The sequence below is a fragment of the Salmo salar genome, chromosome ssa13 (genome assembly GCF_905237065.1).
Source record: "Salmo salar chromosome ssa13, Ssal_v3.1, whole genome shotgun sequence".
Taxonomy (NCBI): Eukaryota; Metazoa; Chordata; class Actinopteri; order Salmoniformes; family Salmonidae; genus Salmo; species Salmo salar.
Genome location: NC_059454.1, coordinates 90,394,410 through 90,419,860, shown reverse-complemented (window position 1 = coordinate 90,419,860; position 25,451 = coordinate 90,394,410). Strand labels below are relative to the sequence as shown.

General features: G+C 42.5%; 2 protein-coding genes across 3 annotated transcripts; both read right to left on the bottom strand.

Moving 5' to 3' along the window:
• Positions 1-2,086: 2,086 nt before the first annotated feature.
• On the bottom strand, positions 2,087-6,142 carry LOC106568238 (zinc-binding protein A33). Of its 2 annotated transcripts, none has more exons than XM_014138411.2 (6): positions 5,359-6,142; positions 4,826-4,921; positions 4,430-4,675; positions 3,784-3,806; positions 3,566-3,681; positions 2,087-3,131 (listed from the first exon to the last, which is right to left on the bottom strand). In XM_014138411.2, exons 1-6 carry the CDS (start codon positions 5,989-5,991, stop codon positions 2,587-2,589), a joined length of 1,659 nt encoding a protein of 552 aa, XP_013993886.1. In that variant the 5' UTR covers positions 5,992-6,142; the 3' UTR covers positions 2,087-2,586. The 2 variants fall into 2 exon arrangements, with proteins under 2 accessions (XP_013993886.1, XP_013993887.1); XM_014138412.2 differs by having other exon boundaries at positions 4,442-4,675; positions 5,359-6,140.
• A 1,585-nt stretch (positions 6,143-7,727) lies between these two features.
• On the bottom strand, positions 7,728-8,334 carry LOC106568266 (profilin-2). Its single transcript, XM_014138437.2, has 2 exons — positions 8,287-8,334; positions 7,728-8,186 (listed from the first exon to the last, which is right to left on the bottom strand). Exons 1-2 carry the CDS (start codon positions 8,306-8,308, stop codon positions 7,756-7,758), a joined length of 453 nt encoding a protein of 150 aa, XP_013993912.1. The 5' UTR covers positions 8,309-8,334; the 3' UTR covers positions 7,728-7,755.
• Positions 8,335-25,451: the final 17,117 nt, after the last annotated feature.

The window sequence follows — 25,451 nt, the reverse complement described above, 5'->3', positions numbered from 1 at the left end:
CCCAACCATGAAGCACGGGGGTGGCAGCATCATGTTGTGGGGGTGCTTTGCTGCAGGGGGGATTGGTGCACTTCACAAAATAGATGGCATCATGAGGAAGGGAAATCATGTGGATATATTGAAGCAACATCTCAAGACATCGTTCAGGAAGTTAAAGCTTGGTCGCAAATGGGTCTTCCAAATGGACCATGACCCCAAGCATACTTCCAAAATTGTGGCAAAATGGCTTAAGGGCAACAAAGGTATTGAAGTGGCCATCACAAAGCCTTGACCTCAAACCTGTAGAACATTTGTGGGTAGACCAGAAAAAGCGTGTGCGAGCAAGGAGGTCTACAAACCTGACTCAGTTACACCCGCTCTGTCAGCAGGAATGGGCCAAAACATTTGACCCAAGTTAAACAATTTAAAGGCAATGCTACCAAATACTAATTGAGTGTATGTAAACTTCTGACCCGCTGGAAATGTGATGAAAGAAATAAAAGCTGAAATAAATAATTCTCTCTACTATTAGTCTGACATTTTCACATTCTTAAAATAAAGTGGTGATCCTAACTGACCTAAGACAGTGAGTTTTTACTCTGATTAAATGTCAGGAATTGTAAAAAACGGAGTTTAACTGTGTTTGGTTAAGGTGTATGTAAACTTCCGACTTCAACTGTATTTATTTGGACAGTGAAGCTAAAACATTTAATTTGGCTCTTCACTCCATTTTGGATTTGAGATCAAATGTTTTATATGAGGTGACAGTTCAGAATGTCACCTTTTATTTGAGGGTATTTTCATACATATCTCTTTTACCGTTTAGAAATTGAAGCACTTAATTGAAGCAGTCCCCCCATTTGAAGGTGTCATAAGTATTTGGACATATTCACTTATAACGTATTAAAGTAGTCAAACATTGTATTATTTGGTCCCATATTCCTAGCGCACAATTACTACATCAAGCTTGTGACTCTACAAAATTGTTGGATGCATTTGTAGTTTGCTTTGGTTGTGTTTTAGATTATTTTGTGCCCAATAGAAATTAATGGTAAATAATGTATTGTGCCATTTTGGAGACACTTTTATTGTAAATAAGAATAGAATATGTTTCCAAGCACTTCTACATTAATGTTGATGCTATCATGATTACGGATTATCCTGAATCAATCCTGAATAATGAGTGTGAAAGTTACAGAGGCACAAAGATTATACACCCAAAACATGCTAACCTCTCACAATACCAATAACAGGGGAGGTTAACATTTTTTGGAGGGTATGATATTTATCACTCTTTAATTTTCTCACTCATCATTATTAATGATTCATTCATGGTTATCTGTAATCATGGTAGCATCCACATTAATGTAGAAGTGTTAAGAAACAAATTATGTTCTTATTTACAATGAAAGGCACTTCAAAATGACACAATACATTATTTACCATTCATTTCTATTGGGCACAAAATAACCTGAAACACAACTAAAACAAACTGCAAATGTATCACAAGCTTGATGCATTCATTGCGTGCTAGGAATATGGGACCAAATAATACTACTTTAATACACAAAGTGAATTTGTCCAAATACTCAAGACACATTTTCATACTGATCCCCCGTGAGAGTCGAACCCACATCCCTGGTGTTGCTAGCGGCATGCTCTAACAGCTGAGTCACACGGGACCACTCCTGATGTGTGTGGGTTGTATCAGCCTGCATGGTGGAATGAGAATGTTTTCCTCAAAGTGCTACTGCTAATGGTACGTACAAAAAAAAATCAGTGTGCAGGTTTAAACTGCTCGCTCGCTCTCTCCCTCTCTTTCTTGATTAGTCGGGGATTTCTCGGAAATGGTCCATCAATTTCACTCACATAATTTTGACGAATTACTCAGCTTGGTTCAATGTACTGTAGGCTAAGCCTAAAGGATCACAGGAAGAAAGACTGACACAACCACACAGAAAACTCTTTTCAAATGACCTCTTAACGAGTTTCCTCTTTCCTGTGCTCTGATATGCACAAATCCACCATGCAGAAGTGTGCTTATGCCTGTTACTGTTTGTGCTGAGACTGTCCAGATCAAATAACAGGTTCTATTTCAACACAGAGACACAAAACAAATTCTTATTTATTTTGAATGGTACAGTATCGTGAGGTGAACGTTTGAAATACTGATGATATCCAAAATTCATTAAAAGATGATTATTATGCATTGAAGATTACTTATTAAAATAGTTGGTCCATTTTTTTTCTCAAAATATTGAACTGCCGTACATTGTACACGATAAGGCAATTTTGTATTCATCATTCTGTTTACGCCAGTCACGTACAATTTACACTGTAATACTGCAAAAGGTTACTGCGCATACATACATTTAACAAACCTTGACGGTGAAGCTCTGGACCACATCAAGATTACGTTTATAAAATGTTATTTACAGTTGGCCTGCTTACTCTCTCTAACATCTCAAACAATATGACGGTAGTATTTTGTGTCAGTTGATTTTACGTCGCTTATAATCTAACAGTTAGATTCTGAGGGTGTTTTAGCACCACACCAGTGTAAGGATGGCCTCATGCTTTGCGGGGAATAGATGCGTGCCGCGACTGTCAGATTTTGGGAAGGAAAACTTTGAGGGGCTCATTCTCATGCACTTTATCCAGGAATCCCAGATTGAAGTAGGGGTACAACGTCTCTGTGAAGGTTTCACGGAACGTATAGAGATGTGTCATGCTCTCTGCATTGTAGAAAGAAACCAGACCCCTCTTATAATCCAGATATACCCCTATCCTAGCCAGAGGCTCCTCCAGTGAAAGCACAGTAGGGGGCGATGTACAGGCCATGTACTGTATTCCATAGGACAGGGACAGGGTCCAAAAGCCATTGGCCGGCAAGGCTTTGATTACTCCCTTCCTCGATACAGTTTCTCTAGCCACACCCACGGTCCACACAGTGCTGCTGTAGACCTCTATCTCCCAGTAGTGGCGGCCGTGGGTGAAGCCCTGACTGCCCAACAGGGACAACGCAGCATTGAAGCGGTTGGGGTTGTCCTGGACAGAGTGGTTGAAGGTCTGGTAGCGGACACAGGTGAGGGAGGAGGTCAGGCTAAGCCAGGGGTTGGCCGTGCTCGAATTCAAGGTGATGGCAGCCGGAACTGAGAATAAGGGAAAATGAGTTGGTAAAGTTAGGTATTGCATGATTTTACATGCCATGACACAGATAGAAAGCGTTACAATGTGAACACAGTATAATTCTCAGTAGCAGTTTCAACTTTCCATTTTAAATAACAACAACTGTCAAGTAGTCAATTCTGGGCAATTCATGTATGTTGCAGAGTAAAAATAGTTGCTGAAAGCTCCTGAATTATTGCTCCTGAGTGCTGTAATTGTCAGTCACTCTACTAAAGGTTCAGTGGAGGCTGCTGAGGGGAGGACAGCTCATAATAATGGCTGGAATGGAGTAAATGGAATGGTATCAAACGTGGTTTCCATGTGATTGATACCATTCCATTGACTCCATTCCAACCATTACTATGAGCCTTCCTCCCCTCAGCAAGCCTCCACTGTAAAGGTTGATGCCTTACAGTACCTGGGTAAATGCTTCCTTTCAATGATTTCCACACTCGGTACTGCAGGGGCCCTGCGAACCGACCCTCACACAGGCTGGGGGCCGTGAGAGTAGGCTTTTCAAACTTGGGCGTCGGCCTGCCAAAGTCAACACAAGCTTCAGACAATACATATCAGAAACATGAAAACTCCATTATGGAATAACAATCTAAAACGTCCCACGTCCCATCACGCACTCACCTCTGGACCAGGGTCTTGATATTCTGGGACGAGACAGGAAAAACAGAGGGGATTAGTTTTGGCAGTGGGTAAAAAGAGAGAAAACAGTTTTCCACATGACATCAGTGTCTGAGCTCACGCTATCCCGGCCCTGTGGGATCTCCCAGTGGTTGGGGGAAAGTCCCTGGGTCTGAGCCTGCTTTCCCTATAATCTCCTTATCCTCACCATCGACCAGGAGTGAGGTCATGGGCCCACATCCTGCCTGTGCTCCACCCTGAAGGGTCCCTCCTTGCACTCTGGAGGGCCATTGTGTGTATTTTATGTGTTTGTCATTGATAAGGGTCTTGTTCTTATCAAGGATGATGCTGAGTGAATTTCCCAAGTTGGGATCAATGAAGTACTACTCTACTCATTGCTATCAGAAAGACCTTCCTGTAGAATGTCTAGAATGGTTACTTACTAACTTATTACAGCAGATGTAAATGTCTAGAAGTGTGCAAGCTAGTTTTGTCCTCCCATCCAGTACATCGTTTTCAAACGGCACAAGCAAAATAACATAAAATCTAACCTAAAACTTTTCAGTGTGAAATTTATATTTTTCACATTCCCCGTCAAGGAGGCTCATTGAGTTACTTCTCATGTGAAATTCCACCAGCCTAGAATTACCCTGTCTCTCACCCGCAGCAATGTAAAGGGGTCCTGCTCCCTCAGCTTGTCCTCGATCTCATTCAGGGCCCTCTGCAGACGGCAGACCTCCACACAGAGCAGGGCCTTGTGTTCGTCCAGCCTGATCAGCTCCCTGCGCTCCTCTGTCTTCAGCTTCACCTGCAGCAGCTTCTCTTCCTGGTACAGGAACTGGTGCAGGTCGCTGAACTGGGCCTCGATGCGCTGCTTCAGGTCTGCCGTGTGCTCCTGGGGGGACAGAACGTGTGTGGGGTGGGAGGGTTTGGGGGGGTTCATTAGCAATGGCAGTTAGATCGAGAGGGTCAAGGTTTATGAGACACTCAAGGTTTAAGTGCAATGTACAGATTGTTACAAGCTGTAGATACGAGAGCGTCTCACCTTGAGCTTCTTAACTTCGTCCTCAGTTTCTCTCTCACACTGCAGGGCCGTGTTCAGCTCCCCTTTCAGAGAGTCCATGGAACTGCTGAGAGACGCCTGCATGGCCAGAAAAAAGCAGCAGCATGACTAAGTCGGCATCAGCCTTCTGTTCTCTACACCAGGCCTTACAGTAAATACAGTAATCTGCTCTTGGAGTGAGGCTGGAATATGAATGTTATGGGAAACAAGCCGGATGCAACTCTTAACAAGAGAATGTGGGGAGAATAATGAGCAGTTTGTCTTACAGAAAAAAGTGACACGTAAAGTGATGTGACAAATCATTGACATTGTAGTTGTTGATGCCAAGTCACTGTTTTTTTTGTTCAACATTTGATCAAATCTACTTTTTTTGCTTCAATTCCTCCCAAGCAAAATTCTACTGCTCAGTCCATAGCACCACCTGTCTTCAATTTCCCCTATGCCTTTTACTAGCATTCTTTGAAAAATGAAAGAGTGTAACAAGGCAACACAAGTCAAATAGAATTTGGACTTACCCTGTATCTCTGCTGTGCCTCTTGGACACACACCATGTTGTGGTTCCGGTGCTCCTGAGAGAGTCCACACACCAGACACAACAGCTCTTGGTCCTCCTCACAGTACAGCTTCAGCTCCTCTCGGTGCCGGCCACAGCACGGGGCAGGAGCATAAGCAAGGCTCCTCTCTGGTACCCCCGTGTCCCCCAGCAGCCCCTCTCTCTCCTCCAGGCCCTGGCAGTAGCTCTCCACTATGTTACCCACGATGCGGTTGGGCCGGTAGCTCTGGCCAGGGAAGACCTTCCTGCACTGGGGACAGGATCCGGACCCCCCCTGAACCTGGCCTCTGGGGCCCGTCCAGTATCCAGCGATACATGCCTGGCAGAAGGTGTGGTCGCAGGGCAGGGAGACAGGCTGCTTGAAGAGGTCCAGGCAGATAGAACAGGTCAGGTCTCGGCTGAGTCGCTGTGCTGAGCTCTTGGATACTTGCCCAGCCATACTAGACGACCTCTGATTTTCCTTTGTAGTTTGCATTGGAAGCTCCCCCTCCCTGTATTTGGAACTTTTCTTGTCTGATTTCTCCACCTCGACGTAGTGTGGAGACGTTAACTGGAGTTTCTCCACCTCTCTGTGATTCTTACTCCTTATGTTCATTCCTTCTTTCAGACTTCTCGTTTTTTTGTGCTGGATTGGAAGCTTTTGAGACGTCCTCCTTCTCCTGAGTGTTTGGGTCCTCTCTGTCTGGTCTCCGCTCTGACTCGGCTCAGTCTTCCTGTTGACTGTGGGAAAGGAAGGGGCTGGTGAGGAGGCGGCCTCTCTGTTGCTCCATCCCAGATAGGCAGGGGTGCTCTGTAGGCCCCCTTGTAAACTCCCCCTCTGACGTCAGAGCTACAGTCAGGAAACTAAGGCAGGCCAGCCACGGTCATTCTGTGCTCTGATTGTTTGTGTAGAGAAGTTATGGTGGTAACTGCAGTGCAGTCCTGCTTCTTGAGCAGAATAGGGTTGTTAATAATCCACTTTACTATAATGCTTAGTTATGGGAATCAGTTAATCCCTAGCGTGTGTGTGTGTGTGTGTGTGTGTGTGTGTGTGTGTGTGTGTGTGTGTGTGTGTGTGTGTGTGTGTGTGTGTGTGTGTGTGTGTGTGTGTGTGTGTGTGTGTGTGTGTGTGTGTGTGTGTGTGTGTGTGTGTGTGTGTTTAGGCCTACAGTGCTGTATGTGAAAACTTTGAGTCAAAACAGATGTGCCCTATTTTTTCTTTAGCTGGCTGGAAAACAACCTACATTTTGCATGACAGTAAACAATGGTATTAAATGATTTCAAAGATCCATATACTGTAACAAAACTGACAAAATATATAATCAACTGGCAGAAAATTGATAAAAAAATATAGAAGTGAACAGTGATGGCTGTTCTCTGTAAACTCCTAAGTGTGGGAGCTTACTGTGCTTAAAGAGTATCGTGAAGTGTGTACTCGCACATCTGGAGCTCCAGTCAGCTATAGCCAACTACACCCACGGTCATATGAGTACCCAAACAGGTTTTTCATAACTGAACTTTCCAATAGAAGTGTGTGAATTTATCAAATCAAATTTTATTGGTCACATACACATATTTAGCAGATATTATTGTGGGTGTAGCAAAATGCTTGTGTTCCTAGTTCCAACAGCGCAGTAGTATCAGACAATGTGGGGAAAATAGTTCAAAGCAATTAAGTTCAATAACCAGTACAGTGTCAGCCTGCGCTAGCTGGTTACTTGTAAGCGCACTCCAATGTAGACAAACACCTTGTCAAACACTATGGGCTGAAGTCATATTTTGTGCATATGCCCTTTTTTATTTCTTCCACCTGATGTTAATTTCAGGCACTGTATGCATGAGTCACATTTCTTCTTTAATTGTTCACGTGTCTAATACATTCTGTTCTGAAAGTATATTATTGACCTTAGACTCATGTTATGCTATTATGCAAGTTATGAACGCAATTTGTGACCATTTCTCCAAGATTCTTGACAGGGTATGTATTTACTCTGCTATTGGTGTCTAGTCTTCCAAGCAGCAGGCATACTTAGCCTACTACTTGTTAAACTGAGTGTCTGACACTTAACCTTTTAACTGTCTTTATGTCAGTTATTGTCACATTGCCTGTTTATCCTGGTCTGTGGCTGACCATGTAGTACTGTAATAACAATGTGGGACCTGGCCATCCAGACTCGTGTGTACTTGGCTTGCATACTAGGTCACTGTATTCTAGGTCACTACACAATTAAAGAAGCACAAATATGTCACTAACTACAGGACACAGTGTAGACAGTTTCAACTCAGTTTACTCTGTCAAAAATCCCATACTGTCCATGACACAGGAATGTCCTCCCAAGCAAAAGTTCAGGTAAGCAGTACATACAGGTAAGCAGTAAATTCAAGCAAGTTGTGATGATCCTGCGTTGCGAAGGCATGCAGCCATCTGATAGGCCTTGTGGTTGAGGAATCCGCTGCTGATCCCCCTGTTGCCGAGGAGCACCAGGAGGAGATGGCGTGTCCGGCGCACGGCCACACCCCGGCTGGGCCTGTGCTTGGTGCGCAGGTCCATTGACCTCTCCCCTGGGGTGACCATGTTGTCCCTCACCAGAGCACAGCGCAGCCCCCCCAGGCTCACTCCCTGGGTCTGGATGGCCTCTCTCTTCCTGGCCAGTATCCTCCTAATCTCACGCCGGGTCAGATGTTCCAGTGATCCCCCTGGAGTGGCCGCCATCACCCTGCGGGTACTGACGTTCACCAACGCACAGTCTGCACACTGGCCTTCAAACATCAACCTGTCCACATAGTGCTGCAAGCTGGGCAACGCCATTCCTGGATGATGAAAGCAGGCAGTGTGCAGAATGGTGATCAAGTAGAGATAATTGATTATCTACCAACATGGGTCCATATTGAGAATTCCCTAAAAACCTACCTTGTTGGTGTGGGGAAAACATGTCAGTGAAATACTGCCACTGTGTCAACTGAAGTGTCTAAGACTTCTGTGATGTCACAAAGGATAACTAATAATGTCATCTCCTTTTCTTGCACAAAGCTTACCACTGAATCAGAAGCAGAATACAGACATCTAGTGGCCAAAGTGCAAGTCTGCCATTACCTGTATTATAATACGCATACAGGACCTAGGAATGGCAGGAGATGGAATTGTATTACTCATGGACATACTTATCTGAAGTGGGGTGGAGAAAATGAGAAAATAAATAAAATCAGTAATTAAATTCAGCCCAGAACTTTGTGTTTAACTCCATTCATAATATCTGATCACCCCAAGTCTAACAAATTGTTAGTTTCCAACAAAATACCTGACTATTGCTGAAAACAAATGTATCCAGTACCATGCAAACCAGTGGCGGTCAGTGCTGTTTATGATGAGGGAGGACACATTTATTTTTTCATGAGCATGGCCTTATTTCTATTACAGCATATTGGATGACTGTCATTCATATTCCATTCACCCAGTTCAATGTAACATCGATAAGTTTAGGCTACTACATGACACTCAAATGTGACTCAACACCTGGACTTGGTCTTATGTAGCAACATTTCAAATTGTTTTTTGTTTTTTTACATTGGATTAAAGTAGAGACTCAGAGCTACAAAATGGTATATCATTCTCTGCATTTGAGGAACAATGGGAAAGTAATTCTGCTTTGAAAGTTGATCAACTTGTAAACTCACTTTTGAGAAAATGGCCTTTGAATGTTTTGATATCTAGTGAAGAGCTCTTCTTTGTCTACACCCATTCAGCATTGTTCACACACTCTTAAGCCTTAGCCCCACCCATCTCGTTTTGCTCTTGGAGCGCACACTTGATGCTCTGACCGATGATTTGTTTACCTATGAATGACAGGAAAACAGCCTAACCAGCTTTTCTGGCAACAATTTCATTATGCTTTTTTTGCAGACGTTTACTGACACCGGCCATATTCAACGGGTGTTGTACACATGTCGCGTAACGTTAGCTAACCAGCCAGCCAGCTAACGTTAGCTAGTTAAACAACAATGAACACAGCGCCAGTACACTAACAGTACACTTTAGCTTAAGACATGTAGCTAGCTAGCTAGGCAAACAATGAACCTAGCAAGGTAAATAAAGTGTAAGATCACACGTAACAATGTTAACTAATGAGCCAGCCAACTAACATTAGCTAGCTAAACAACAATGAACACAGCGCTAACAATGGCACAGAGTGCTGGACCTAACCGACCAGGTTCAATGTTAGCTAGCTAACATTAGGCTCTCACTAGAAAAGCAAACTGCTCTGGGATACGAATAACAATGTCAGCCAGGGAGCCAGCCAGCTAACGTTACCTAGCTAACAGTACACTTTAGCTTAAGACATGTAGCTAGCTAGCTAGGTAAACAATAAACCTAACTAGGTAATCAAAGTGAGATCACACATGTTTTACATTCAAACAGTGAAGTCATGACTTGCCTAGTTTCCTGAATCGGGTCACAAATGTTCCCTATATATGAGTATATATATATATATATATATATATATATATATATATATATATATATATATATATATATATACATGAGGTTGCTACAACCTAGCCTATGAATGAAAGTTTACAACTGATGGGTTCTGACTTCTAAACTTTAAATATTGTTAATCATCAGGTATCCTATGGAAATGAGTAGAGCCACAATCTGGTTTCTACACCAGAAGTTAATGGTTATCTAGAGGAGGAATGTACAGTTGAAGTCGGAAGTTTACATACACCTTAGCCAAATACAGTTAAACTCAGTTTTTCACAATTCCTGACATTTAATCCCAGTAAAAATTCCCTGTTTTAGGTCAATCTCAATGGCGTCCTTTATTTTAAGAATGTGAAATGTCAGAATAATAGTAGAGAAAATGATTTATTTCAGCTTTTATTTCTTTCATCACATTCCCAGTGGGTCAGAAGTTTACAAACACTCAATTAGTATTTGGTAGCATTGCCTTTAAATTGTTTAACTTGGGTCAAACATTTTGGGTAGCCTTCCACAAGCTTCCCACAATAAATTGGGTGAATTCTGGCCCATTCCTCCTGACAGAGCAGGTGTAACTGAGTCAGGTTTGTAGGCCTCCTTGCTCGCACACGCTTTTTCAGTTCTGCCCACAAATGTTCTATGGGATGGAGGTCAGGGCTTTGTGATGGCCACTCCGATACCTTGACTTTGTTGTCCTTAAGCCATTTTGCCACAACTTTGGAAGTATGCTTGGGGTCATTGTCCATTTGGAAGACACATCTGTGACCAAGCTTTAACTTCCTGACTGATGTCTTGAGATGTTGCTTCAATATATCCACATAATTTTCCTGCCTCATGATGCCATCTATTTTGTGAAGTACACCAGTTCCTCCTGCAGCAAAGCACCCCCAATACATGATGCTGCCATCCCCGTGCTTCACGGTTGGGATGGTGTTCTTCGGCTTGCAAGCCTCCCCCTTTTTCCTCCAAACATAACGATGGTCATTATGGCCAAACAGTTACATTTTTGTTTCATCAGACCAGAGGACATTTCTAGATACTTTTGTACATGTTTCCTCCAGCATCTTCACAAGGTCCTTTGCTGTTGTTCTGGGATTGGTTTGCACTTTTCGCACCAAAGTACGTTCATCTCTAGGAGAGAGAATGTGTCTCCTTCCTGTGCGGTATGACGGCTGTGTGTTCCCATGGTGTTTATACTTGTGTACTACTCTTTGTACAGATGAACGTGGTACCTTCAGACATTTGGAAATTGCTCCCAAGGATGAACCAATTTTTCTTCTGAGGTCTTGGCTGATTTCTTTTGATTTTCCCATGATGTCAAGCAAAGAGGCACTGAGTTTAAAGGTAGGCCTTGAAATACATCCACAGGTACACCTCCAATTGACTCAAATTATGTCAATTAGCCTCTCAGAAGCTTCTAAAGCCATGACATTTTCTGGAATTTTCCAATCTGTTTAAAGGCACAGTCAACTTAGTGTATTTAAACTTCTGACCCAATGGAATTGTGATACAGTGAGTTATAAGTGAAATAATCTGTCTGTAAACAGTTGTTGGAAAAATTACTTGTGTCATGCATAAAGTAGATGTCCTAACCGACTTGCCAAAACTCTAGTTTGTTAACAAGAAATTTGTGGAGTAGTTGAAAAACGAGTTTTAATGACTCTAACCTAATTGTATGTAAACTTCTGACTAAAACTGTACATGGTTCAAGCAGACCACCATAGTCCCTGTGCCCAAGGAAGCGAAGGTAACCTGCCTAAATGATTACCGCCGGTAGCACTCACATCGGTAGCCATGAAGTGCTTTGAAAGGCTGGTCATGGCTCACATCAACAGCATCCTCCCGGATACCCTAGACCCACTCATATTCGCATACCGCCCCAACAGATCCACAGATGACGCAATCTCAATCACACTCCACACTGCCCTTTCCCACCTGGACAAAATGAACACCTATGTGAGAAAGCTGTTCATTGTCTACAGCTCAACGTTCAACACCACAGTGCCCACGAAGCTCATCACTAAGCTAAGGACCCTGGGACTAAACACCTCCCTCTGCAACTGGATCCTGGACTTCCTAGGGTGGGGTAGGCAACAACACATCTGCCACGCTGATCCTCAACACTAGGGACCCTCAGGGGTGTGTACTTAGTCCCCTCCTGTACTCCCTGTTCACCCATGACTGCGTGGCTAAACACGACTCCAACACCATAATTAAGTTTGCTGACGACACAACAGTGATCACAGCGATGAGACAGCCTATAGGGAGGAGGTCAGAGAACTGACAGTGTGGTGCCAGGACAACAACCTTTCCCTCAATGTGAGAAAGACAAAGGAGCTGATCGTGGACTACAGGATAATGCAGGCTGAACAGGACCCCATTAACATTGACGGGGCGGTAGTGGAGCAGGATGAGATCTTCAAGTTCCTTGGTGTCCACATCACCAACAAACTATCATGGTCCAAACATACCAAGACAGTCGTGAAGAGGGCACGACAAAACCTTTTCCCCCTCAGGAGGATGAAAAGATTTGGCATGGATCCCCAGATCCTCAAAAAGTTCTACAGCTGCACCATCGAGAGCATCGTGATCAGTTACATCACCGCCTGGTATGGCAACTGCTCGGCATCTGACCATAAGGCGCTACAGAGGGTAGTGCGTCTGGCCCAGTACATCACTGGGGCCAAGCTTCCTGCCGTCCAGGACCTATATAATAGGCGATGTTAAAGGGAAGCCCATAAAATTGTTAGAGACTCCAGTCACCCAAGTCATAGACTGTTTTATCTGCTTCCGCATGGTAAGCGGTACCGGAGCACCAAGTCTAGGTACAAAAGGCTCCTTTAAACAGCTTCTACCCCCAAGACTGCTGAACAATAAATCAAAATGGCCCCTGGAGTATTTACATTGACCTCACCCCTCCATTTGGTTTGTACACTGCTGCTACTCGCTGTATATTATCACTTCACCCCTACCTACATGTACAAATTACCTCAACTAACCTGTATCCCCGCACACTGACTCGGTACCGGTCCCCCTGTATATAGCCTCGTCATTGTTATGTTATTTTGTTACTTTTTATTATTTTCAAATTCTTTACTTTATTTTATTTGGTAAATATTTTCTTAACTCTTGTTGAACTGCACTGATGGTTAAAGGCTTGTAAGTAAGAATTTCACGGTAAGGTCTACACTTGTATTCGGTGCATGTAACAAAAAATGTTTGATTTGAACCACAAAGACCAGGGAGGTTTTCCAATACCTTGCAAAGACGGGCACTTATTGGTAGATAAAGCAGATCTTTTTCATTACACTTTGGATGGTGTATCAATACACCCAGTCACCACAAAGATACAAGCATCCTTCCTAACTCAGTTGATGGAGAGGATGGAAACCACTAAGGGATCTCACCATGAGGCCAAACGTGACTTTAAAACATTTACGAAGTATAATGGCTGTGATAAGAGGAAACTGAGGATGGATCGACAGCATTGTAGTTACTCCACAAAGACAGATTGAAAAGAACGAAGCTTGTACAGAATCAAAATATTCTAAAACATGCATCCTATTAGCAATAAGGCACTAAAGTAATACTGCTAAAATTTGGGAAAATAAATTACCTTTATGTCCTGAATACAGTGTTATGTTTGGGGCAAATCCAACACAACACATCACTGAGTACCACTCCCATATTTTCAAGCATGGTGGTGGCTGCATCATGTTATGGGAGTTTTTTGGGGGGCTAAAAATAAACGGAATAGAACTAAGCACATGCAAACTCCTAGAGGAAAACTTGGTTCAGTCTGCTTTCCAACAGACACTGGGAGACAAATTCACATTTCAGCAGAAAAACTACCTAAAACACAAGGCCAAATATACACTGGAGTTGCTTACCAAGACAACATTTAATTTTCCTGAGTGGCCTAGTTGCAGTTTTGACTTAAATAGGCTTGATAATCTATGGCAAGATTTGAAAATGGATGTCTAGCAATGATCAACAACCAGCTTGTTGGAATTTCTTTAAGAATAATGAGCAAATATTTGAATACTTTTTGAATGCACTGTATTTCAGTATCTTCCCACCCCTAAAGGGATAAAGAACAAGCTTTAGATTTATTTTCAAAGTAAGAAGATGTTGACTGCTTAGTGCAACTCTCCAGAAGAGAAACTGTTTATTTCAAATCTAAAGATGGTAAGCAAATCACCACGGGTGAAGATTTTTCGAGTATAATTGTCATCTTAAATATCACATCATTGTCATTTTATAGACTACTGTGGGCTGTCATCTATAGTGAAATATGAACCATACAAATACAAATATGTAGGCCAACACGTGACTTCCAATAAAGTGATGTGTGAATTATGTCACATTTGTCTCTACATTCAGGGAAAGGATCTGACTGAGAGAAAAAAAAATGTCCTGAAGAAAGTATTATAGCACTGGTCAGTCACATATGCCAATGTATTGCATCTCCCTTTTGTACCCTCCAGAACCACATTCTAGCACAAGGATGGGCAATTCCAGTCCTCTGGCCTGATTGGCGTCACACTTTTGCTCCAGCTAACACACCTGACTCCAATAATCAACTAATCATGAACTTCAATATAGAATGCAATTACTTTAAATTAGCTGTGTTTGCTAGGGATGGGGGGAAAAATGTGGCACCACTCCGGCCCCCGAGGACTGGACTTGCCCATCCCTGTTCTAGCACAACCTTACCAGCCTTAAAAGCCATTCCATACCTCCCCATACCTTCCTGTGTCCTGGTGCTGTGCCTTTATTTGTTAGGTAATACATACCCTGAACTGGAAACTGTGTCTTCAATCATTCCTGTATCCTGACCGATGAACCATAGTGGCAACATCACTACTCAACCTAGCCTAAGATGCAGGCCACCCTAGTCCTTTTCTTTAGTCACATCTGTTCTTGTGAATGTGATAATACATTTGGTCACTAGAGGGCAGGGACATGTAATTTACAGAAATCCTTGCAGACAAATTACAGAGTTTGCAAGTCTGAGTGAATGAGAGTATTTGGGTGTCTTGGTACTTCTTGAACATTTTCATTTATTTTATTCACTTTATGTACAATGAGGCCACATGGCCAGACAGAAATAAAGTGTTCTGCAAATCCAGTGGGCAAAAAGCCAACAGGAAATTACTACATTCTGATAAACCTTCAAGTGTGAATGTCACATGCTATAATATGGCAGCACAGGTGAGTATCTTGCAAACAAGTGAACGTGGGGGTTGATGTGAGCTAGTACTTGCCAAATAGTAGGTCAGTTATTTCTACTGGGTCACACAGCTGTCGGCTGTGGCAGGAAAACATTACTTTCATGACGGCCAAAGGAAGATGTCTCGACACAAAGGTTTGGGAAGCACTGTGGGGGAACCTATTCCCAGTGGAACGCTCTAGTCTGGCTGTTGATGCAGGGGTACCTTATTTACAGGTGGACAGGTATAAACGGGTTGGTTGTTTAGCAACAACCACCATGTACGCAACTTCGGGGCAAAACAGATTGTTGACATGTAAACTGTTTTGTCTCCAAAGTTTATTGAAAAGAAATCTGCAAAATCAGCACTTGTCTCTCAAATACACCGTTAGCTGTTGGTTAGCTAGCTAGTGAAGTTTTGCCATATTAGCATAGACATGACAGTCAAAACAAGACATGATATCAAGAACAAGATAAAACTAGCTGACAAGAGCCACCTCTTGTCAGCCTTATTCTAAAATTATATTAAATTATTTATTTGTCTCATCAATCTACACACAATAGCCCATAATGACAGTGAAAACAGGTTTAGACATTTTTGCAAATTTTATATATATATATATATATATATATATATATATATATATAAATTTGCAAAAATGTCTAAACCTGTTTTCACTGTCACTATGGGCTATTGTGTGTAGATTGATGAGACAAATAAATAATTTAATATAATTTAATATAATATATATATATATATATATATATATTTTAAAAAAAGCGTATTTAAATAAGTATTCAGACCGTTTGCTATGAGACTTGAAATTGAGCTCAGGTGCATCCTGTTTCCATTGATCATTCTTGAGATGTTTCTACAACTTGATTGGAGTTCACCTGTGGTAAATTCAGTTGATTGGAAATAATTTTGGAAAAGCACACACCTGTTTATATAACGTCTCACAGTTGACAGTGCATGTCAGAGAAAAAAAAACATGAGGTCAAAGAAATTGTCCGTTGAGCTCTGAGACAGGAGTCGTGGCACAGATCTGGGGAACGGTACAAAACAATGTCTGCAGTATTAAATGTCCCCAAGAACACAGTGGCCTCCAACATTCTTAAATGGAAGAAGTTTGGAACCACCAAGACTCTTCCTAGAGTTGGCCGCCAGGCCAAACTGAACAATTGGGGGGGAAGGGCCTTGGTCAGGGAGGTAACCAAGAACCCAATGGTTGCATTGACAGAGCTCCAGAGTTCCACTGTGGAGATGGGAGAACATTCATGAAGGACAACCATCTCTGCAGCACTCCACCAATCAGGCCTTTATGGTAGAGTGGCCAGACGGAAGCAATTCCTCAGTAAAAGGCACCTAAAGACTCAGACCATGAGAAACAAGATTCGTTGGTCTGATGAAACTAAGATTGAACTCTTTGGGCTAAATGCCAAGCGTCACATATGGAGGAAACCTGGCACCATCCCTACGGTGAAGCATGGTGGTGGCAGCATCATGTTGTGGGGATGTTTTTCAGTGACAGGGACTAGGAGACTAGTCAGGATCGAGGGCAAGATGAACGGAGCAATGTACAGAGAGATCCTTGATGAAAACCTGCTCCAGAGCGCTCAGGATCTCAGACTGGGGCGAAGGTTCACTTTCAGACAGGACAACGACCCTAAGCACACAGTCAAGACAACGCAGGAGTGCCTTCGATACCGACGATACCCCCGGACAGGGCAATCCAGGAAGGATATAACTCCACCCACTTTGCCAAAGCACGCCCTCCACACCACTAAAGGGATATCAACAGACCAACTTACTATTCTGAGACAATGCTGAGTATAGCCCACAACGATCTCCCATACAACACGAGCCCGAGGGTGTGGAAGACCGGACAGGAAGACAACCTCAGTGACTCAACCCACTCAAGTCAAGTATAGCGAAAAAGCCTGGCAAGACATGATGCACCCCTCCTAGGGACAGCATGGGAGATTACTAGCAATCCAGTGACTCATCCCCTGTAATAGGGTCAGAGGCAGAAAATCCCAGTAGAGAGAGGGGCGCCGGCCAGGCAAAGACAGCAAGGTTGATTCATCACTCCAGTGCCTTGCCATTCACCTTCGAACCCCTGGGCCAAACTACAGTTAATCATAGGACCTACTGAATAGATGAGTCTTCAGAAAGGACTTAAAGGTGGAGACCGAGTCTGCGTCTTTCACATGGATCGGCAGATCATTCCATAAAAATGGAGCTCTATAGGAGAACGCCCTGCCTCTAGCTGTTTGCTTAGAAATTCTAGGAACAATAAGCAGGCCTGCGTCTTGTGACCATAGCATGTGTAGATACAGTATGTCTGGCAGGACCAAATCGGAGAGATACACTACATGACCAAAAGTATGTGGACATCTGCTCATCAGACATCTCATTGCAAAATCATGGGCAATAATATGGAGTTGGTCCCCCCTCTGCTGTTATAACAGCCTCCACTCTTCTGGGAAGACATTCCACTAAATGTTGGAATATTGCTGCAGGGACTTGCTTCCATTAACCACAAAAGCATTAGTGAGGTCGGGCACTGATGTTGGGCAATTAGGCCATGCTCACATTCGGCATTCCAATTCATCCCAAAGGTGTTTAATGGGGTTGAGGTGAGGGCTCTGTGCAGGCCAGTCAAGTTCTTCCACACCGACCTCGACAAACCATTTCTGTATGGACCTCGCTTTGTGCACAGGGGCATTGTCATGCTAAAACAGGAAAGGGCCTGATTGGTGTCACATTTTTTCTCCATCCCTGATTAGGTGATTATTGGAGTCAGGTGTGTTAGCTGGGGCTGGGGAAAAACTGTGACACCAATCAGGCCCCCGAAGACTGGAATTGCCCACCCCTGGTCTAGAATGTCATTGTATGCTGTAGTGTTAACATATCCCTTCACAGGAACTAAGGGCCTAACCCAAACAATGAAAAACAGTCCCAGACCATTATTCCTCCTCCACCAAACTTTACAGTTGGCAATGTGCATTTTGGCAGGTAGTGTTCTACTGGCATCTGCCAAACCCAGATTAGTCCGTCGGACTGCCAGATGGTGAAGCGTGATTCATCACTCCAGAGAACACGTTTCCACTGCTCCAGAGTCCAATGGCGGCGAGCTTTACGCCACTCCAACCGACGCTTGGCTTGTGTGCGGCTGCTTGGCCATGGAAACCCATTTCATGAAGCTCCTGACGAACAGTTATTGTGTTGACGTTGCTTCCAGAGGCAGTTTGGAACTTGGTAGTGAGAGTTGCAACCGGGGACACTTTTTACGCGATATGCGCTTCAGCACTCGGCGGTCCCGTTCTGTGAGACTGTGTGGCGTATCACTTTGCAGCTGAGCTGTTGTTGGTTCTAGACGTTTCCACTTCACAATAACAGCACTTACAGTCGACAGGGTCAGCTCTAGCAGGGCAGAAATTTGACGAACTGACTTGTTGGAAAGGTGGTATCCTATGACGGTGCCAAGTAGAAAGTCACGGAGCTCTTCAGTAAGGCCATTCTACTGTCAATGTTTGTCTACGGAGATTGCATGGCTGTGTGTTCGATTTATTTTATACACCTGTCTGCCAGAAATAAAACTCTATCCCAGGGTTAGGTTTTCAGTAGACTGAAATGCCATGATTGCCATGTTCTCAGAACATAATATATTAATGTTGTAGACATCTAGACACGTTTCATGGGAATGTTGCAGGAACATTTCTGTGTATTAGTTGTCAAGACGTCACCTGATGGTCCCAAAGAAACATTCTCCAGAAAAAATAAGTGCACATCATGCCTTGTTGCTGTCGAGCCAATCAAGGCCCTGATTGGTGAACCACTGATCCATTCACAGCTCATTGTTTGGGATACACACACAGTGCTTTTAAGATAGTGTTTTCAACTTACATATATGACATAGATGATTACATTGTGCATGTTCACTTATGCAGTAATTATTATTCAACCTGGGATTTGAACTCCCAAACTCTTGGGCCACTGTACTCTGATCTTCCAGCTATACCCCCATGTCCTTGTAAGGTATTTCTTAATCTGACTATGGTCATAATTGATTTGATTGACTTATTTCAGCAACTTAAAATAAGGGCTTTCTTTATAGTCTAATGTTGGTGGGGCATATTAACCTGTTTTAATGATACTCCTGAATCACTATGATCAATAAAATTGTTTTTTTTCTTGAGTACTTTTAACAGAGCTGAGATTTACTTCAAAGTGCACTCACCCTATTGCGTACACCTATCAAGTTGTTTCATCTACATACAGTAAGTTCCTAGGGAGGAAGGGTTTCATCTGGACAAGGCCTAACTATACTTGCCCAATAATCACATGCCCTTGAGATATCCCTTATTGGGACAGTGTTTAAGGGGTTTGTCATTGGGGCTGTGGGCCTAGGTTTGAGACCCGCTAGTTATCATACTCTCACATTTTTAACAATATATGTTAATGTCATTATTTGGCAACAGTTACAACATACCTATCTGATGTAATTAAAATGAGTTTTTTACATGAACTCTAACGCCAAAACATGCTAAAAAGGTTCTCAGAAGGTTTTTTCAAACATAGATACAATGTTCCCCTAACTAACGGAAAACTGGACACAAACATTAGAAGAACATTACGGGTAACATTGCAAAAACATCCTCTCTCCCTAGAATTGTTAGCTGGGCGAATGGTCACTTCATGCTTTGTAATGGTGAAGCGGGCATGGACAAACAAGCAGACACTTGCCCCAACTACTGTAGCACCTCACAGCAATGAGACCTGATGGAGAGGAGGGGACTGTGACAGGTATGCACTGAAACATATATATCCTGCAGCCCAAATCATCCAATTGTGGTTATTGATCTTATCATGGGAGGACAGGTCAGAACACTGCTTATGTTCCTATCTACCTATCTATATACCCAGTCAAAACTGTTCGCTGCTCTGGCACCCCAATGGTGGAACAAGCTCCCTCACGACGCCAGGACAGCGGAGTCAATCACCATCTTCCGGAGACACCTGAAACCCCACCTCTTTAAGGAATACCTAGGATAGGATAAAGTAATCCTTCTAACCCCCCCCCCCCCTTAAAAGATTTAGATGCACTATTGTAAAGTGGTTGTTCCACTGGATATCATAAGGTGAATGCACCATTTTGTAAGTCGCTCTGGATAAGAGCGTCTGCTAAATGACTTAAATGTAAATGTAAATGTATCTGGAGCCGGAGGGACGAGTGTTAAACAGGCATAGTCTGAGGACCAATTGGCTTATGTAAACTAGGCATATCAAATCACTCATGCCTTAGCTCACCTCCATAATCCAAACATAATTCTTCATAGATGGAGGGGCACACAAACAAACGTACAAACACACAGTAAATGTGTGAGCTAAATTGTGCCATTCCATTTTCTTTCTTGCATAATATCCTCCGTATGAGTTTTTGTATGGTTGACTGCAGTGGTATCAAAAAAATCTAACTCAGTTAAAAGGCCAAAAACGGCAAGTCCATAAACATTGATTTGACAATAACAATCTACCATAATCTGGACATGGCATTACCACCCTACAGAACATAAGCAAACATTGACATTTACAGTAGGCTTTGACAAAAGACATGTCTGTACTGTTAGGGTCAATTAGGCTATTTCTTAAGATAAATAGAGAGAGGGGAGAGAGAGAAGGGGGAAAGAGGGAAAGGATGATGGGGACATAGTGTTTGTGAGAGACCAAGAGAACGAGAGCAATAATGTCACGTCCTGACCATATACTTAGGTTTTTTTGTATTATATTTGGTCAGGACGTGGCAGTTATGTTTGGTTATGGTATAGTGGGGTTGTGAGTGTTGGGGTAGGTTCTAGGTTAGGTATTTCTATGTGGAGTTTGGTGAGTGTATGTCTGTTGGGTTAATTGGGGTTGGGACTCTCAGTTGAAGGCAGGTGTTGTCTATCTGCCTTTGATTGAGAGTCCCATATAGTGGGGTGTGTTTGTGTTTGATTTTTGTGGGTAATTGTAATTTTGCACTGTGTTTCGTTTCACCTGTGAAACTGTCACCTTTCTCCTCTGCGTGTTTATTTTGTTTTGTCGTTTCCATCTAAAATAAATATGATGTGGAACAGTCAACCTGCTGCGTATTGGTCATCGAGTGATTTCGACATATCTTCCGATGAGGGAGAATACGAGGAACGTGACAAATAATGTATAACCTGCAATATAGACATTGATTTACACAAACGACAGTGGAAAAGTGATATTGATTATCGGAATGGACTGCACTTTGTAAAGTATCATAGCCTGACAAGCATTTGAAATTATTAGGATTTAAAATGAGGAGTCCATGGCCTCTCACTGTATTAGAACATTGTAAATGTCTCACCTGCATTGTGCCCTTTAGAAAAACCAAGTGAAACCTTCAAGTCAATATAGATTCCTATGTGGAGTGAACTCTTGTCTGTTTCCATGGTGACTTGGTCGCCCAGTCCCTGGTGATTCCAACCTCCAGCGTTGTCTTGATGCCACATGAGTAGGGTTCTAGGTACTGTCAGGGAAGGGACAGAGATAAAAATGGTTTTGTTGATGTTCTGAATTCTGTCACTGTACATTTCAAAAGTGCTAAACAAATAGTTATATTGACCATGTCTGTCCTAGCTAGCTCATTAATGTCTTAATCAAAATGACGGATTTCCTCTTATCTGCTTGTCATCCCCTTATGCCATAGTTTGTACATCTCAATTGTCATTAGAAACCACATTTGTTTAAGCAAGTCAGCCATATCAGCTATGTTTTTTTTAAAAGGCAGTAAATGAGGCTGAATGAACTGTTTCGCTGCCAGACAAGGCTCCGCTGATAGCCAGGTGTTGCAGTGGTAAGATGTGGGGACTGCTGTTGGGACATCTTTATGTAGGCCGTTTGTAGGCACCGTTTGTCACTGTTATAGTGCAAATAATGTATAGTTTAGTGTTGTGTTGTGTAGTGGCTTTGCTGGCATGCATCCCACTATTTTTCTTTTTTGCCCCACCAAGATTTACATGCTAAAATCGCCACTGACCAGCAGTATGATCTCTATCATTGAATCTCTTGATCCTCTCCCTGAGAATACTTTGTTAGTTACTTTTGATGTTGAGTCGTTATACACTAATATTCCACACGAGGGCGGTATTGAAGCCATGGAACATTTTCTTCTGCAACTTGACCCCAATGAACTACCTTCCAGTGAATGCATTACCATATTGGCTGAAATAGTACTCACACATAATTATTTCATGAATCTAAACAATGTCTTTATCCAGACGAAGGGTACTGCTATGGGATCCCCTATGGCTCCTAACTATTCTAATTTGTATGTGGGTTACATGGAGAAATTATAAATTCTCAATTCTCTCAAATTCATTTTTTGCCTAACATTATTTGGAAAAAGTACATTGATTATATTTTTGTTAAACAACTCCAGCTGTTTCATGCTTTTCTTAACTCTTGTTCTGAGCATCTGAGATTTATTATGCAATCTGATACACGTCAAATCAGTTTCCTTGACCTTTTGATTTTGTGTGAGGATAATGTTCTATACACTGATCTTTACAGGAAACCTACTAATCGTAACAGTTTATTGAGGGCTGATAGCTGTCATCCGCTTCCCTACAGCCAATTCTGTCCAAAACTATCAGATTTCAACAGAAATATGGCTGAGATGCAAAGAAAATTCAAGGAGAGGGGGGTACAAAAATGGTCAGATTAAATCTGCTACTGAGAAAATTGAGACAAATTGAGACATGATCTCTTTCAAGGACAGTCTGGCAAAAATAAGCATACTTGTGTTACATGCTATTCAAAGTGCTCTGAACAAATTAAGGGAATCGTTCACAAACATTGGCACATTCTAAGATCCGATGACAGTATCGGTAATGTGTTTTCGGACCCTCACTATTCTCGCAGGGCAGAAATCTCAGAGATAAATTGCAGTGGCGAACTGTCATTCAGGGCAGGTGGGGCATAACATAGAGTGACCAGGTGAATCCAGGTGAAAGCTATGATCTCTTATTTATGTCTCCTGATAAATCCACTTCAATCAGTGTAGATGAAGGTGAGGAAAAAGGTTAAATAAGGATTTTTAAACCTTGAGACAATTGTGACATGGATTGTGTATGTGTGCCATTCAGAGGGTGAATGGCCAAGACAAAAGATGTAAGTGCCTTTGAACATGGTATGGTAGTAGGTGCCAGGTGGACCGGTTTGAGTGTGTCAAGAACTGCTACATTTTTTACATTTACATTTTAGTCATTTAGCAGATGCTCTTATCCAGAGCGACTTACAGTAGTGAATGCATACATTTCATTTCATGCATTTAAAAAAATATATATTGTACTGGCCCCCCATGGGAATCGAACCCACAATCCTGGCGTTGCACACACCATGCTGGCGTTGCAAACACCATGCTCTACCAACTGAGCTACACTGCTGTTTTTTTCACACTCAACAGTTTCCCATCTGTATCAAGAATGGTCCACCACCCAAAGAACATCCAGCCAACTTGACATAACTGTGGGAAGCATTGGAGTCAACACTGGCCAGCATCTCTGTGGAACGCTTTCAACACCTTGTAGAGTGAAAACCCTTACGAATTGAAGCTGTTCTGAGGTCAAAAGGAGATGCAACTCAATATTAGGAAGGTGTTCCTAATGTTTTGTACACTCATGGATTATGTCTTTATTCAGTTTTGAAAGAAGTGCATTTAATTGAACTTGGGGAATCCACCTGTGAACTTTTATCAAGAAAGGTCTAAAGAGTGAGTGGCGTCTGGTCTGTACAGTAAGTGCACACTACAGCGCTCAAGATCAAGAGCAGATGGAGAACTGAACAGAGGGGTGATTATTTTACTACGCAGTGAATGGCTTCCACACAGAAACTACCATCAACAAATATAACTAAAACAAAGAAAATGATAGAGGACTTAGAGAATGGAAATGGGGCTAGGGAATGAGAATGGAATATTTGGGGTGGTGGGGATTGAGAGGAACAGCATTAGAGCAGGGACTTCAGAGGGAGAGTGAGGAGGACATGAAGACACAGGAGGTCAACATGGTCATGCTGATTAAGAAGACATGCAAATACACAACTTGGGTTCTTTTCAGCTGCCATTAAGCCCATCTCTCACTCTGATTAACAGCTATGCTCCTTTGTCACAACACAGTACCTCACCACAGTGCCAACTGTCTACCCAGCGAACATGCCCACATTGGCACGAGTGTAGGATCGGTCCGAAACTATGTGCTCTCTGTCACCTGGGGCTGCATGGCAAATGGCCCAGGAACGCAAGGAAAACACAAGGGACAAAGATTTACGGGCCAGTACACCCTTCCCCCCTCTGAGGAGCCAAAATGTATCTCTCTCTCTGCAACAGTAAACAAAGAATTGACTACAGAAATGTGTGTAGAATAACACTATTGCATCCATGTTTGGTGTCTATTTGAAACGTGTCCCCTGAGGAGAACTCTGATGCTATTTATATGGATGCATGATCTCTGTGGTCCCTTGTAGTTGTTCAGTGTAAACTCTGACGACACTGTATGCAATTGTCCTAGTCAGCCCACCCCCACAGGTCATCACACATAGATGTGACCCCCTTCCTAGAGGATGTTGGCTGGTTTGATCTGATTGGATATCTTAGTTTTACTACCGTTCGTTTGGTCTGTGGATTGGTCAACAATTGATTTTGAATCCGAAGAAGTCAGAACTGGTATAAATGGATTTAAGGTCCGTTGTTCTTGCTCATATCCTTCCATTGGAATAATGTTGTATGAAATGCTTCCCAGGCCTGAGTAGGTCTGATTAGTTCATGCTGTGTCTTGTATTAACCTTAGGCTCTGTATGCTTAGATTATGAATGCTATCTTAATGGCAGTATGGCCTTGTAACTTAAGCTTTATGCCTTGTATAATTTAATTGTTGATTTTACAATGTTAATTCAATCTATCAAATCAAATTGTATTTCTTACATGTGCCGAATACAACAGGTGTAGGCTTTACTGTGAAATGCTTACTTACAAGCCCTTAACTCTATTTGTTGAACTGCATTGTTGGTTAAGAAAATATTTACTAAATAAACAAAAGTAAAAAATACAATACAAAGTAACACAATAAAATAACAATAACGAGGCTATATACGAGGCTATATACAGGGAGTACCGGTACCGAGTCAGTGTGTGGGGATACAGGTTAGTCGAGGTAATTTGTACACGTAGGTAGGGGTAAAGTGACAGTGCATAGATAATAAACAGCGAGTAGCAGCAGTGTAAAATCATGTAGGTAGGGGGGTGTCAATGTAAATAGACTAGGTGTCAGAGAGAACAGTCTATGACTTGGGTGACTGGAGAGAGAACAGTCTATG

Excerpts from the sequence above, each read along its gene's own strand:
- LOC106568266 (XM_014138437.2), bottom strand. The coding sequence starts at position 8,308 with ATGTTTTCCCCACACCAACAAG. Across the intron at positions 8,187-8,286 it reads GTTTTCCCCACACCAACAAG|GAATGGCGTTGCCCAGCTTG; the intron begins GTAGGTTTTTAG and ends TTCATCATCCAG.
- LOC106568238 (XM_014138411.2), bottom strand. The coding sequence starts at position 5,991 with ATGAACATAAGGAGTAAGAATCACAGAGAGGTGGAGAAACTCCAGTTA. Across the intron at positions 4,922-5,358 it reads AGGCACAGCAGAGATACAGG|GCGTCTCTCAGCAGTTCCAT; the intron begins GTAAGTCCAAAT and ends CTGGCCATGCAG. Across the intron at positions 3,682-3,783 it reads ATCAAGACCCTGGTCCAGAG|GCCGACGCCCAAGTTTGAAA; the intron begins GTGAGTGCGTGA and ends TGACTTTGGCAG.